Here is a 15,703-nt window from a genome sequence, read left to right on the forward strand (position 1 = left end):
TAATGATATAGAAGAACTGGGCCCAAACTTGGAAAGATAGAATAAAAAAACGACTAGTCTTACTTTAAAACCCCAAACATTTTCTTTCCTCCCAAGTATTTTTCCAGCTAGAGATAACAGGCAGAACCCCTACAACATTTTCAAGGACAACATATATTTAAAAGAATGCAATGTTGCCTCTTGATAAACATTTTATCTGGCTGCTTTTAAAACTAAGAAGAGGGATCAGAGAGATGGCTCAGTGGTTAAGAGCATGTATTGCTCTTACAGAGGACCAGAGTTCGGCTCCCAATGGCTTACCATGACCTATATAACTCCAAGAGAACCAATGTCCTCTTCCTGCCTTTGAGGGCCACACCTTTGCAGACATACACATATAATAAAAAAAGGAAATAACACATCTTAAAAAGAGTGTGTGTGTAAAACTAAGAGTTGAGTATTAAATCAGTACAGTCAAAACAACCAACGGATCTCTGCTACAGAAAGAAGATCCAAGGCATGAGAATGAACTGAAGGAAAAAGGGAAGACTTCAAAGGGCTAAAGAGCGTGCAGAAAGGCACCAGAGGCACAGCACAGTCAGGGAAGCAGTGCTGGCCAGTCAAGGGGCTTCCGCAGTGCAAGAGGGCAGCCTCAGGCAGGCTTTAGACAGCATGGTGGTTGTGGGTGTGCCCGTTAGTTATGTAGGGACGAGATTCTAGTTTTTGGTTTGCAGATTTTAAAATTTATTTTTTGCTTTAGAATCTCTTGACACGCAGAACACAGTTATGAGGTCCCAAGCATTAACCCTGGTTGCCGTGGACAGTCACACGAGACAGCTCTCAAAGGGCAGCACCTTAAAAATGCTGACTACATCCCCTCTCCAAAGACGCTGATGCAGTATGTGGGACAGGGTGGGCGACATGAGAACTCACACTTCTAACGTGTTCCCAGAGGCTGTTGTGGTCCATGACCCAGGCTCTGAAATCTACTGTACTTGAGGTACGCCTTGTATTGCCATATTTTACTTTCAAATACTTTGATATTCCATAGTTATTCAAAAATTCTGGAAGTTTGAAACGCTAAAGTTGAGTCAAAATAGAGATAATTTTCCAGGAGAATAGAAAATAAATGACACAGTTTGTTAATTTACAAATCATCCTGCATCGCTGCACAGATCTGTGCCAAGAGAGAATTAAAGAGGGGCTGGGGAATGTCCAGAGGAGACGGCAGTGTGTGTGTCGTGTACGGTTTTCTTCTCTATGTGAGCCCAACTGTTATCTCCCTAACTGGCATTCGGGGAGAGTCTGTACTAGAACACAGACTCAGCAGGCTCTTACCAAAATACTTCTGCCCAGTACAGACTACTGCATACTTGACTCTGTCTGGACTCTATCTTCCTGACTGGGGATAAACCCATGGGGGACTGAGATCTTTTTTTCTTGCTTGCTACTGCATGTCCCATGCCTAGAATAGTCCCTGGCAACTGTAACCACTCAACATACGATGAAAGACAAGGCTAAATCAACAGGAAGCTAGAAATCCACCTCAACTGTGAGAGTATGGATGCACACAGCGCTTTACTCAAACTGCATTTAAAACTCCATGTTACTTAGTTTTTATTGTAAATTAAATTAATTAAGATTAATTAATGATGCTTCTGCTTACAAGTGTATCCTCTCCAGGGGAGCTGCTTGATTTCATCCATGACTATGATGGCTAATACTCGGTCCCGGTGTGAAATGTTTACTAAATGTTACAACCAGGCAGCCCCACTTAAGAACTGATTGCATGTAGAAACAAAGGCACAAACAGAAATGAATGAAAACTCACTGGCCTGTCTTCCTTCCTTAGTGTACACACCTCTGGGAGCAGAAGTCGGGCCTTCACCTGGGACACCTTTAAAACACGGACCTTGGAGTTCTAACCCCAGAGATCTAAATAAGACAAAACTGGAGCAGTGTCTGCATACTTGGCAAAACTCTCCCCGAGTGTGCACCGGGTTTGAGAACCACCCTCGAGTCCAGCTGAACTGATCATCCTGCTCTAACCTGGTCAAATCCCCACTTCACGTCTGCCCAGATCCAGGAATTGAAACCATGTTTCTGAAGCAATACTGTGGGTCCCTGCAGGAGCCAAAGTCATTGAAGAGTTGAGCGTTCATATGTCATTTTCTTGAATCAAAGAAACTGTGTATTGAAACATTTCTAGGGATTCTCTTATTTTCTAGAACAAAGAACTGGTATCTGAGCTTATAAACTTTTTACCTTCCAAAATAAGTCTCCTTTCCTACACAGTTCCAGCCCAGGCTCTGAGTGGAGCTCCCTGAAGTTGACTACCTGCTGGCCTATGACCACCTCCAGGAGTTCAGTCATATACTTCACCAAGAGACTCTGGAGGGAGCTTGATTATACTTCAGACGGCTGCACACTGACCGCTCTGAGTTTAGGGGAGAACCGGACAGCTGGGCCAGTTCATGATCCTGAAGAACTCTTGTTAAATCAGTGTGCTGTGGCTCGGTCTTACCCACAGTGCCTTGAATCCCTTTCTAAGAACCGTGTAAGGTAATGAGCCAATAATAAGGAACAAAAAGGAAAGAGAAGCAGCGAACACCGGGGTGAAAGATGTCATATCAATTCCTTTTCTACTATAAGAAAAGCCAGCTTAACTGTGAGCACAGCTAGAGCAGACCAACGAGCATCCAGGCAGGACGTCCCTGGACTCTGTGACTTCAATTTAATCTACACTCCAGGATGCTTTGAAATTGACCAGATTTGGGTTCCTCTAGAGCATGAGTTTTGAGAAGGAAGAGAGGACACACATGTATTGCTACACATAAAAATAAAAGAAAGGACAACGGGGCGACCAGGAGCCTGGGCCAGTCTGACTCATCCAGATTTCTCATCTCAACTTACGGCTTGAAGCAAAACAAATAAAGGTGCAGGAGCCTGGTGACTGCCCATGGACCTTCATAGGAGGGGCTGGCTGCCTGCAGAAGGCACAGTGCTAAGGAGGGCACTGCTTGAATTTGCCTACTGCCCTACAAAGAAAGGAACCAGCAGGATGGGGAACACAGGATGTCATCAATCAAATCTCCAGGTACCAGGTACCAATCCTGCATACTCGGGCTGGGGATGCCCTTCTAAATGTCTGCATCACCACAGAGACCATCCTCTCCTGTGTGCCAACAGCTGCTGCCCACTGTCTGCTATGGAGAGTTGCCAGAGGGAAGACATCTCATATTCGGGCGTGGCAGGAGGGCTGGAGTTTCAGTGCTGGCTTACGAAGGATGGTATTTTCAGAGAGGGAAAAGCAGCAATTAGTCACCTGTCAAATGGCTGTGACAAAATCTGGGCAAAGGCTGGGTTCTGGCCTATGACCAAGGAAGAGGGGAGTGACAGGGTTTCCTGGGATTGCTTGTGCAAATAACAAGTCTTTGGGTGACAGATAATGGGGGATAATGATGAAGCAGGGCTCCTCCCACTGTGCTCAGCACTGGCTAATTCTCGACTACCAGTTCCAGGTCTCTGGAGGGTTTCAGGAGACACTAGTATTAAAGCACTGGGGGAGATGGGCAGTGAAGTCTGCTGTTTAAGATGGTCAGGAGCGGAGTGAGCATGGGAAAGAAAGCTGCTCATTTGCAAGAAGCAAGTTCTGGTGAGCAGGGAGCATGCACATTCAGCCTGGGGAACGAGGTGGGTGCAGAAGAGGCCTCATGGATCACTGTGGATCACAAGGTGAGTTAGCCCACCCAACTATGTAAATAAGGAGCCAACAAGATGCCTATGAACATTACCATCTTAAGGAGCATAACACAGTGTCCTGTTCAAGTCTGGTATCAAAAAAAAAAAAAAAAAAAAAAAAAAAAAAAAAAGGGAGGGAGGAAGGGAGAGAGAGAGAGAGAGAATTAAAGAAACAAAATGGGAAGCTTGAGAAAAAGGCATGACTAGGTTTGAAAAAAGGTATCATGGGAGCTGTGAGAGACACATGCCTGTGAACAGGAAGTAGACACCCGCTCACAGTAGGGATGAAGCTTAAGAAAACAAATGGTGCTCTCTTGCCTTGGGTACATTTCCAGAGTTATGCTTTTGGTGACTTTTTCATTCTCAACAGTATCATGAGAGGACAGTAAGAGATGGGCCCGGAGTGACTGGTCACAGGCCACAGAGCTGGAGGACAGTGGCAGAAGAGAAATGACATTGATTTTGGGTTCAAATTCACGTTCTTGAGTCTCTCGCTTGACTTGCCTGTGGTAAAGGGCACAATAAATTTTTTCCCTTTCTTTCATATAGTCATTGACTTATATCCAAAAGCTACGTTCAAGTAAATAGAATTGGCCAGATCTCCTCTTAACCTTAAAAGTAAAAACAAAAGACAAATATTTACTTCCATGTTTAGAAAGAACTTGACTGAACCAAACCACTTCTCTTTAGGTTAGAGTGTTTGGACTGTAGTTGGAGGGCCAAGCTCCAGTGGGGAGGCCAGGGAACCTCTTCTGTAGTCTTCCTCTCCTTAGTGAGCATATGCATAAATTCCGACCCCGAGAGAGTGCTCCAAGTGGCAAATAATGGCACCCACACTTGCTCCACTGCTTTGGCTCTACTTCCTGCATTTGGAAGGCCTGGCCTTGCCATGTCAGCTGAGTCAAGGTTGTTTTGAGAGGCAGTGCTGTGGGGCGGCTCTGCATCAGACCCTCAAGCCTGGACAGAGGGCTCACTGCTGGACATGCTCTTCCCGTTTCAGTCATGGTGGTTCTGTTTTCTACTCCTGCTGGTCCCTACAGCACAGATAAAATAGTCATCACTCCTCCAGCTGGAGGAGATCCAGCAAGACACCTCGTCCAGCCTGGCTGAAGGCTGCTCCACACAAGTAAAGCAATGCATCCCAATGCTCACTGCACGCGGAGCTCTGCACAAATGGAACAGAGGAGCCCACAGCTCAACCAAAGTTCTGGGTTTCGAATTCCAGAGGCTGCAACTTCAAATTTTGAATTAGTCTATAATACTTGAAGAAACAGTATCCTCAATAGAGGGAGAAAAGTGAAGACTACTGGACCTGGTGTACAGGCCTGGGACCCTGGCTGTCGCAGGAGGATCAGAAGTTCAAACCCAGCCTGGACAACTTAGTAAAACCCAGCTCATAATCAAAGAGTAAAGAGTTGGAGATGTGGTTCAGTGGTACAGCATCTGGCAACCAAATGCAAGGCCCTGAGTTCACTTCTCAGTACTTGGGAATAGAGGGTGGAGGGGTGGGGGCTGTGCTGAAGAAGACAGGCAATTAACTGTAAATCCCAGTCAGAAAAGATTTAGGGCAAAAAACCCACTGCATATAGAAACAATGGAACAATTTCTAAACAAAGAGGGAAGCATCCTCTGAAAGAGACTGAGAATCTGGAGGACAAAGTTTAAACACAGCAGCTGTAAGACAGACACACAGAGATAGCCCAGCAGCCTGTGTAAGCTCCACTCAAGAAGCCCCCTCACCATTCCCAGGAAAGAGTTTTTCTGGCACAAACAGTTCATTAGCTTATGAGGTCTCTAGAAAAGACCCATCCACAAAACTGAGCTGGGTTACAGGCGGGCAGTTTTCTTGGCCTTGAGCCGGGCACTCTAGTGCCATTCAGAATGACCAACTTCTTTTTTACATTTTAAGGATTAAAAAGGAAAACTTTTATTTAGAAATAACTTTCCAAAAGCTAGTGCCAGACACGCAAGGCCTTCAGTACTACACACTTAAGTACTACAATCTATACATGAGAGCAGATGTGTCTGCAGGAAGCTCTGAAATGAAGTGTGGTTTTCTGAAGAGGCATGAGTTGAGAATTTCTGTGATTTATGAATTCTCTTGGTGGAAGTGAGAGCATTAGAACGGGGCGTTTCCTGTTTGTCCATCAGGATCCACCTACTGATACTCTGGTGGTACCTGAGAACACAGGAGCTTACGGTATGTGTGCTCGGCGGGAAGTCCTCCTCTATGAGGTGACCATAAAAATGTGGGTCCCAACTGCCTACAGGCTCTCAGGGTGCTTTGGGAAGCCAAGAAGAGTTTTAAGGCAGGCAGAATGGCTGGCTAACAAGAGTGGCTGAAGAGGAATGGGTTCTCTAACATGCTAACTTGGCATGTTACAGAAAGAAGTAATAGGAGTTCGGTGTGGCATATCCTCCCCGAAGTGCTGATGTGTTAAAGGCAATGCCTCTCAACCTTCCTAACACTGCAGCCTTGTAACACAGTTCCTCATGCTGCCGTGACTCCCAACCATAATATTCTTTTCATTGCTACTTCATAACTACAATTTTGGCAGTGCTATAAATGGTAATGTAAATATTTTTTAGATGGGAGGTTTGTCAAAGGGTCGCAATCCACTGACTGAGAACTGCTGGATAAAAACTCGGTCCCCCAACTGACCAAGAAGGGACCAGATCAGAACAGCGTGGCACCAACAAAGGAGTGACCCACTGGAAGACTCACAACACAGGAGCATTGGGGGAGGGGACTTTGGAGCTAGGGTCTAGTTAGACAAAACAGGCTTCTGAGGGCATGCTCTTGCTGCCCTGTGTCTGTCTCTCGGTTTCTAGGCCACCAAGAGGTGGGGCAGGTCTGCCAATAACTCCTACTACCACCATGTTGTATCCTGCCTTATTCTGGACCCCAGCAATGGACCCAGCACATCTTAGACTGAAATCCTTGACAACATGAACCCAAACAAATCTTCCCTCCAGTGAACTGTTTGTGCCAGGCATTTTGTCAGTGACAGAAGCCCGCCAACAAGAGGGCCCATGTGTAGGTATGAGGTGAACTCTTTAAGTTTTCTGTAGGGTGCAGGCTCAAGGTCAGCAGAACTCGAGCCCTTTGGGACTTTTTAGCCACTTTCATTAACTGAAGCGTTACACTATACTACTGACCTTGCCGACTGTCATGACCAGAACTCTTAAGGAAAAACCAACAGCTCCAGCTATTAAGAACGTATTAAAATTTTTCAACGAATATATTAAGTTCGTGTTACCTTCACCTCTTCTATGTTCACATTTTTTTTTTGAGTGATACATTTTAAGATCTAAAAGGGAAAGGGCAATTATAAAACAATAAAACTTAAAATCTAGGTTGCACATTCTCTACCCCCATAGCAAGTTATCTGTAGGGATGGCCTCTCTTAATGACATTCAAATATAACATCCCCATGTAATTACCAACCCGCATTAAAGCAGTTCTCAAGGGGTGCCACAAAAAAACCTGCGCAGTCATCACCAGGGAGACTGGAGGACATAGGGGAAGGCCCGGCCTAGCCAGAAATATGGAGGGGAACTTAATCACTGTAATTTAAGTTTTGTCACCGAGTCCCAGGTACAAGCTCTTTTACGCACTGTCAAGAGAGCTCCACACTAATTGCTGGCCCCGTCTTCAGAGGACAAAAACACTCTATTTTGCTGTGATTTCAGCTTCCCCAGCCATGCACATTTGTGGCTTAGTCTTCTCTTCCTCTAGAAAGGGGAGGCTGCTATAGCTCACATTAGCCAGTTCACTCTGCCAAGACCAACAGACCCAACTTACAAAGCATGCCTGTTTACCGGAGTCTAGAAACCAGTGTGACTCAAGCCTCCAGTGGGTGGGATGCTCTGCCACCCTCCTGAAAGACCACATTCTTCTCTAATAAGTTTGACTTTCAACAGCACATCTATTTCTAGGCAATGACTTCAATGATTCCACATGGCCCATCTGAAGCAGAAAATCTAGATAATCCTTTCTGAAGCTGTGGCAGGTCTGGTCAGCACAATGAAAACCCAGGTGCCTGCTTCTAGTGGTGGTGGTGTGGTATGCTGTGGGGTGGGTACGAGAGAGGGGGGTGGGGGAGAGGAGAAAGATCCCCGGGAGTCACAGCAGTCTCAGTATTTTGTGGTCTGATACCAGGGTCCAGCTCCTCTCAACCGTGCTCTGGAGTCACACCATTCTAGACTATCCCTTCCCAGCTCATATCCTGCTACCTCGGGTTAGACCAAGGATCTCTCTTCAGGTGGACTACTGCCTTTAGGAAAAGGTCCCCTTCTCAAATGAGCAACTAAAACCAAGGAAACAGAAATCTAGGTTTCTAGGAAGTGCTCAGTTCTGACACATTCTGAGGAACACTGGCAGTCTAGTTAATATGATGGAGCAGCCTGCAGGTCACTATTCTGCCAGGCTGTCTGTACTGCTAACAGCATTTGGGGCCCACTTTTCTGTTCTACTTTTCTAAACATATCCCTTACCCTTGTTGAGCCAAATATTCTAGCTCCTCAACTGCAGGACAATGGGCTCCTGAGGCCACTTTCTCTAGGTCACTGCGGCTTGAGGGCCATGGAGTTTCCAGCCCAAGGTCATTTTAAGATCTCCTAGTAAAATCAGAAGTTACACCTAGATAGTCTCACCAACATGACTGCCCAAACACGGACTGTACAAGGAGGACACCACCAAACATGCCAAATGCAGGAGGAAAAGTTCACCAGGCCTCCACCCTACACAAAGAACTACAGGTAATTAGGGGAATTGGGAGTGGGAAAGGGGACTTTCCCAGGGAAGAGCACAGCAAATGGCTGTCCAGTGACAAATGGAGGCTCTGAAAACATACATACACGTAACATTCTATGAACTGAACGGGTCACATTTAGGAATATATACAAATATGTATATAATAATTAAAGAAAAAAGAGGCCATGAATTTGAAGGCGTGGGGAGGCATATGTGAGAGGGTTTGGAGGGAAGAAGGGAGACACATAACTAAAATACAGTCTCAAAACTAACACGCTAGAACGTGGGGAAAGCCACACCGAGCACAGCTGGTGAGATGCACCCAATCACACAGCCTCCACCTTAAAGAGAAGAGAAACTTAAAACCTCCTCGGCATGAACAGAGACACAAGGAGAAAGCTGAGTGCTAAACTGAATTAGTTAAGTACAAGTCGATGTCTTTTCCCACCAGGGTGGTCTGGGTTTTACTAGCAGATTACATACATGGCTTCTTATTTGGAAAACTCAAAAGCTAAATGAGTCTCCACTGCCAGGTGGGGCAGCCAGGCTTGACAGTCACACACTGACCAGCAGCCTGCAACAGTGGAAGGAAAAAGGAGATTGACCAGAGATGCAGAGGCGTAGAGCAGAAACAGAGAGTCCATTACACCGTGGATTTTAGGAAACGGAGAACAGCACTGCTTTTGCTTAGTGGAGTGGTGACCGAGCACACTGCAGGAGTGTGCTTCCCTTGTGGAAAGGGCATGCTGCACCTTAGCTATGCTTTTCTGATGAGCATCTCCACCATCAATGCCTCGCTGTCAGGAGCCAGTAATGGAAACATGGGATAAGCAATGGGCCAGGGCGTGAAGCTAGGAAATGATGTGCTGGGCTCTAAGGAAAAGCTGCCAATCTTAGGAGCGACCACTTTGTCTAAAATACAGTAAAGACTTTCAAGTACCTTCAAAAATCTGTAGCACTCTATATTCGTTATGTATCAATGCTGAAAATCAAAATTAGAAAACTCTAATTCTGGAACACAGGGAAATTAAAAAAAAGCAGCTTTACAGTGAATATATCTCCAACATTTTCTCCCAATCTGAAATAACACACTAAGATTGCTGAACTATTTTGCTGAGAAATAAATGGCATAAAATGTAACAGTATATAACAATACAGTGTTTATAAACAAATGCACACAAACTCCAGTGCTACTGAGGCCATCAGCGCACACTAAAGTTGGGGAGGGCAGGCAGACTTGGAGGGCACTGACCTGGTGTGTGATGCAGCATCATTTATGCTGAAGGTGCTGTTCTCCCTGGTTAGAGGACTTGAGCCGCCCTGGCTCTTGCTGTGGATGTCCAGGCTCAGAGAGGACTCTGCTTTCCTGTCCATGCCGTGGCCCTCGGTGTCTAAGGTCCGATCTGCCAGGGAGAGCACTTCACTGGAGCTGTGCCACAGGGGTGCCACCTTCTCTTTGCCTGGCCCCGAACGAGGCGACGAAGTGGCAGCCCCCAGGGAGGCCGTGCTGCCGTGGCTGAGGCCGTAGGAGGTGGTATCGATGCCACTGTCAGCAGAGGTGCCCTGCAGGTAGTTGTAGCTGTTGAGTTCAGATTCCGTGCGGTCGCCGTCATACCACTTCTCGTCACTGTGGGCACTCGATGCATTGCTGGAGAGAGTGTTGCTGCTCGAGTGGCTGGAGTAGTGGCTGTCAGACTACAACAGAAGCAAGCGTTACTCCCGTGCAGGGGTCGCACCCTCAACAAAAGAATCACAGGGCTGGCTTTCTGGTGTGTGTCTAATTAAAAAGCTCCATTAACAACCGAAAATAAGTTAAAGTGCCTGGGAACAGCACTTGAACTGATGGGCTCAACTTGGTGACCCTGGTAGAGACGACACATGTCCACCAAGACTTCATTTCCCATTATTTCTCTTAGGCTAGCACAATAACACAATAGTATGGAGATTACTTTAATGCGGAAAAATAAAGGCTGTCATTGACATCTTTACTATCTTAACATGGAAAGGAAATGACATTTCCAAAGGGCTTATAATTAGAAAGTGTGCTTGACTCCAGAAGCCATACTCAGTAGCTAGCAAGCAGAATCCAAGATGAATTAAGTCCCCAGTCAGCATCTGCTTAGGAGACAGCTTTCCAACCAATGCTGAAAGTTAAGATCTACCCAGTGATGTCAAGATAATTCAATAAAGGTGAAAACTAGTTTCATCTATAAATGGTGCTGAGAAACTGGACCAACCAACCAAACACAAAAAGCCAAAACAAGAAGTTTTTGAATCCTTACTACACAGAAACAAAAACTTAAGACACTGAAGACCTAAACGTACAAGCTAAACTTTTTAAAACACAAGACAAAAGCAGGTGTTAAGTCTCTGTAACCATGGGTGACATCAGGGTTCCTTAGACAGGACACCACAGGGACAACAAAAATGTAAATTGGATTTTATCAAAACTAAAATGCAATTAAAAATGGAGTGACAGGTGAACAGGCGCCTCTGAGAAGATGACACTTAGATGTCACAACCTCACGGGAAGGTGCTCAGTGTCACGCCGTGGGGAAGTGCAGAGCAGAGCACAGTGAGGACTTCACACACAGAATACCTCAAACAAAACAGCAGGCTGAAGAGGGGAGTGTTACTAGGAATGGAAACTGGGGTGGTAGCTAAGGTAAAACAGCTGCAATTCCATTCTTGATGGAGACTCAAGAGAGATAAAAATGAAGATTCAAAAAAATATATGCATGAGTGTTTATAGCATTAATGACAATAGACAAAAGTAGACTCAAACCAAGTGACCATTAACTTATGAATAGATGAAAAGTAGAATATACATTATATATGTGTGTATGTGTGTGTATATGTATATATATATATACACAGATGGCCACAGATCACGATTCATTCAAGTGCAGTTACACAAAGTAGATTAGCGGTTCCCTGGATCTTAGAAGGGACAGGGAATTGGAGGTGACTATTAAACAATACAGGCTTCCAGAGTTATGGAATGTTCTGCTATTAGATCATAGTGCTGACTGGACAACTCCTTGAGCATGTGTACATTATCATAAATTACATTTATTTATTTAGGTGTATGGGCATACATATGCTACAATAAGCATGTGGAGGTCAGTATACAATTTGTTGGAGTTGGTTCTCCCCTTCCACCATGTCAGTTCTGGGGGTTGAAGTCAGGTCAGCAAGCTTGGCAGCAAGTACCTTTACCTGTTGAGCCATCCTGAGTCTTTCTGAATATATTAAAAACCACTAAATCATATTTTTAAGTGGGTATGTGAGTGACATCTCAATAAAGATAGGTATGCAGTGGCTGATTGCCTAGATAGGATGTTTTATAGACTTCACCAAAGAAACAAGCTTTAAAAGGTATCTGAACCACCTTCCGGTGTACCGATGGTTCTGCAAGTTGAACTCAGGGTCTTGCACAAAGGCTGAGCAAACGCCCTGGGAGGAGATACTTACTCAGCCTGTGAGGCGATACTTAAAAGGGAGGGAGACAGGAAGCTCAGCTACTAGCTGGAGACAAGATGAGGAGAAAGCACCGTGGTGCATCTGCTGGTGGGGGAGGAGAAGCCCTTCACTGGCCAAGAGCAGGGAGGGAGGACACCCGTTTGACCTTGCAGGGAAACCCTCACCATGGAAAGCCGCCACCCATCACTTTACTAACGGGACTCTAACTTTCCTCAGTAACAAGTTCTGCTCATCTCATTTCACTTTAGAGTCTTGGAGTGGCCCAGTATTCCGCCTAGGCTGCACACTGCTAACTCTGCCTTCTGAGTGCGAGGGTACCAGGTGTGCGCCAAGCCTGGGAATTGGGGCACTCCTCCAGCTTTGTCCCTGAGCTGCCATCGTGACGCCCCAGCTACAGGTGGCTTCTGAATCTCAAATGTGCTTGTCCTAAGTGAGAGTGAGCGAAATATATATGAGATATCCTAGAAGCCAGAAAGTAAGGATAGGCAAAACTAATTTAAGTAACATACTTGATCTCACAAATGTATCCCAAATACTATTCATTAGGTACTCAGTATAAAAACTGATGATGAGAAAGGGAAAATTCAGATTGGTTCAAATATCAATCACATACAAGTAGAGTTGTGAAGAACATGGATCCTAGCAAATCTACAGAGCAAAGTCTAGGACACACAGACTTGCTTAGTTTTTAGCTTCAATATTCATTTCTCTGGAAGAAAGCTGGAAGAAACTTTGAGCATCCTCAAAGTCAGCAAATATGAAATGGAGAATTTCCCCATCCCAACAAATGACCCAAATGCAAATACACTTCCCACAAGGAGACAAAAGGAGCGGGTAGGGAGTGAATGATAACTTGCAAAATATTTTGTGTACCCAAAGATAATGAGAAAGCACGTTAGAACAGAGACAATATAAGCCACGGCAGACAGGGGAGTCAGCAGGGCTGTGGTCACTGCGGGCCTGCCTGGGTCTGTCTGACCTGGCCTCACTCAACTCCCAGCTACGTGGAGGGTAGATAGAACTTCTTTGCTGCACAGCTCTCCTTCTAACATCAGGACCTTTTCTGATTCCTGAATCTTCCCCTAAAGACCTGTGGGGATGCAGATCTACTCCTCAGGATAAAGTTTACATTAAAGCAACTCAGAATCTGAGCTGTGCAAACCCCAAGTGCTAGGTACCTTGTCTTCTGCCACAAAGTTGGGGTAGAGCAGGTAGGTACCATTTTTGAGTTACAGGAATCACAACACATTGCTGGAAATCAGTTATTTCATTATGCTTATGGTGAACTTACATGGCCTTGTTTGTTTGGAGACAAGTGAACCACCGGATCCTGCCGAATTAATCTCCCACTGGGGCTGTCTCGGAAAGCAGGCAGTACCTTTGATACTGCTGGGAGATGGCATGTAGGCTCTGGAACACAGCACAGGAAGTTAGGGTACAGACACTAAACAAAGTACAGCTACCACGCAGAGATGGCCTGCCACCCATCTCTCAGGGCTCCCTGATCAGTCAACTCTGGGCACCAGCAGCAAGCTTGTCAGGAGTATACACTAGAGACAGGATGTCAGAAACTAGGTGACTGATGAAGAAAGCTTGAGCTGGTGACAACATATCACACCATACATATTAGCACAGCCAAGTGCCATCAAACCAAAGGCCATGAATAACGCAGCAAAGTTTGGAACTATTGCTTTGGGGGACATTCAGAATACATGGTTAAACTCATGAATTATTCACTGCAGCAAGGCAGACCTAACTTTGTGTCCATTCCCTAGGCAGGCACAGATGCAATCACGGTACTTACCGTGACAGTTAGGGAACATTTCGCCTGTGGATTCATGCTGCTCGAGGACAAAAGAACTGAATCCCTGAGGTCCTCTATAACTCTAAGCTGAGCATGGCAGACCAGACACACAGCAGCTAGTTTACTTCAAATGATCGTTTCCTTTTGGGGGTCGCACTGGCAGTCAAGAGGCAGCGATTTACCCCGACTGCCTAGAGCTAACAGAAAGAATTATGGACTTCACCAGCTCCTGTCTTGACCTGCAGAGGACCAGGCAGCCTGTTCTGGAGTGACTCGACACCATTCCAGGGGCAGAGAGGCAGAAGCAAATATCCATGGAGATGAGTGAGCCTGTGAGCCCAGCAGAGCCTGCACACTGTCACAAGAACCACATCACAGTGCACTGGGATCAGGGATGGACGCGTCTACCCAGCAGGTACCGGTTACATCAACTCCAAGTCTGGGGAGGTCAACTCTACGCATCACATACTAAGCCAGGAAAAACCTAACTTACTCTTCATATATTTTCCCTAGGATGGCTGTCAGGTATGTCTAACCTGAGGTCTACAGGACACATGAAAACTGAGGACGGCTATGAATGTAAACAACAATAAAAAATAGTAAACTCACTGAAAACACTATGGGATTTTTTCTCTCCCCTCCCTCCCTCCCTCCCTCCCTCCCTCCCTCCCTCCCTCCCTCCCTCCCTCCCTCCCTCTCTCTCTCTCTCTCTCTCTCTCTCTCTCAACAGAGTCTTACTATGCAGTCCTGGCTGACCAGGATGGCCTTGAACACACAGAGATCCCCCTGCTTCTGCCTCCTGAGCACTGAGATTGAAGGTGTGCACCACTATGCCCAGCCACATCATTATAGGATTTTTTCCCCCTTTTCTTTATTTTGTAACCTGACCAAGTAGCTTTTGAGTGTGACCTTCACAGATAATCAATTTTCAATTGATTTCAATGGGCAATTTCAATGCCAAAAGGTGTTGAACATCAAATAAGCCCTGGATTCCCTATGATGTGACAATTAGGGAAGGCTGGTTTGTTCTCCTGAAATGCTGGGATCCCAAAAATAAGAAATGTACTTCAGCATTTTGAAACAGGATCGCACTCTGTAGCCTGTGCTAGCCTAGCCTGGAACTCACTTTGTAGCCCAATAGAGCTTTGAACTGATGGCATTCTCCTGTCCAGCCCCCATGCCCTAGTTTGGGATTAAAGGTACGATCCTCATGCCTACCTAATAGATTTGGGGAGAAGAAAAGCCATCAAATATACTTTGCATGGTATAGTGAATTCTTCCCAGGCCAGTTCTAGGGGCGCCTGACTATCAGTTTGATTTAAAGCTATACTGTACTGGAGGTATGAACCAGTATGCTCAGGAGATTCATCCAAATTCACACTGGCATCATGAGCTGTGAAGATACACTACACAGAAGGAGATGCAGGAGGAAGAAGACTGGAGAGCACTTCATGTGAGGAGATGAAGAGGCATGTAACTATTCTGGTCCCCAGACCTTCTGATTCCCGTTGGACTGGAAGCAAGGCACTGGACATACAAAGGCTTGCTGCAGCCTTGGTCAGAGTCTGCACTGGGAGCCAGAACAAGGCACTGATCATATGGATGTTACCATCCCAACAGAACCAAAATACACGGGACTAAAGACATCTGTCGGGAGCAGGGAGCAGACAGAAGATGCTCAGGTTTTCTGAGTTGGGGTGGGTGGGACAAGACTGGGAGTGACAGATGGGCTCAATAACAAAGCACACCGGAACAAAGCCTGTCTTCAGAACCTAGGAACCACACTTCTCTTCATCAACTTTCATGTGTTTACTTGGGCACAGGCATTTGCACAGGCAAACCCATTAACCGTTAGGCCTTCTTTGCCTCTTTATTCCATAACAATGCTTTCAGAAAAAAGAAAAAGGACTGCAGGATGGAGGCATAGGATGACAGGACAC

The 15,703-nt window shown here is 45.7% G+C and overlaps 1 protein-coding gene across 7 annotated transcripts in view; it reads right to left on the reverse strand.

The window, feature by feature from the left end:
* Positions 1 to 15,703, reverse strand: part of Sipa1l1 (signal induced proliferation associated 1 like 1) — a 287,298-nt gene that overhangs the window by 18,591 nt on the left and 253,004 nt on the right. For all 7 annotated transcript variants that reach the window (XM_057782143.1, XM_057782147.1, XM_057782150.1 and 4 more), the window contains 2 exons: positions 13,251 to 13,369; positions 9,729 to 10,171 (listed from right to left, as the gene is read on the reverse strand). In XM_057782143.1, the coding sequence (XP_057638126.1) occupies positions 9,729 to 10,171; positions 13,251 to 13,369 (562 nt within the window). The remainder of the gene's footprint in view (positions 1 to 9,728; positions 10,172 to 13,250; positions 13,370 to 15,703) is intronic.

This window comes from Chionomys nivalis, chromosome 10 (genome assembly GCF_950005125.1).
Source record: "Chionomys nivalis chromosome 10, mChiNiv1.1, whole genome shotgun sequence".
Taxonomy (NCBI): Eukaryota; Metazoa; Chordata; class Mammalia; order Rodentia; family Cricetidae; genus Chionomys; species Chionomys nivalis.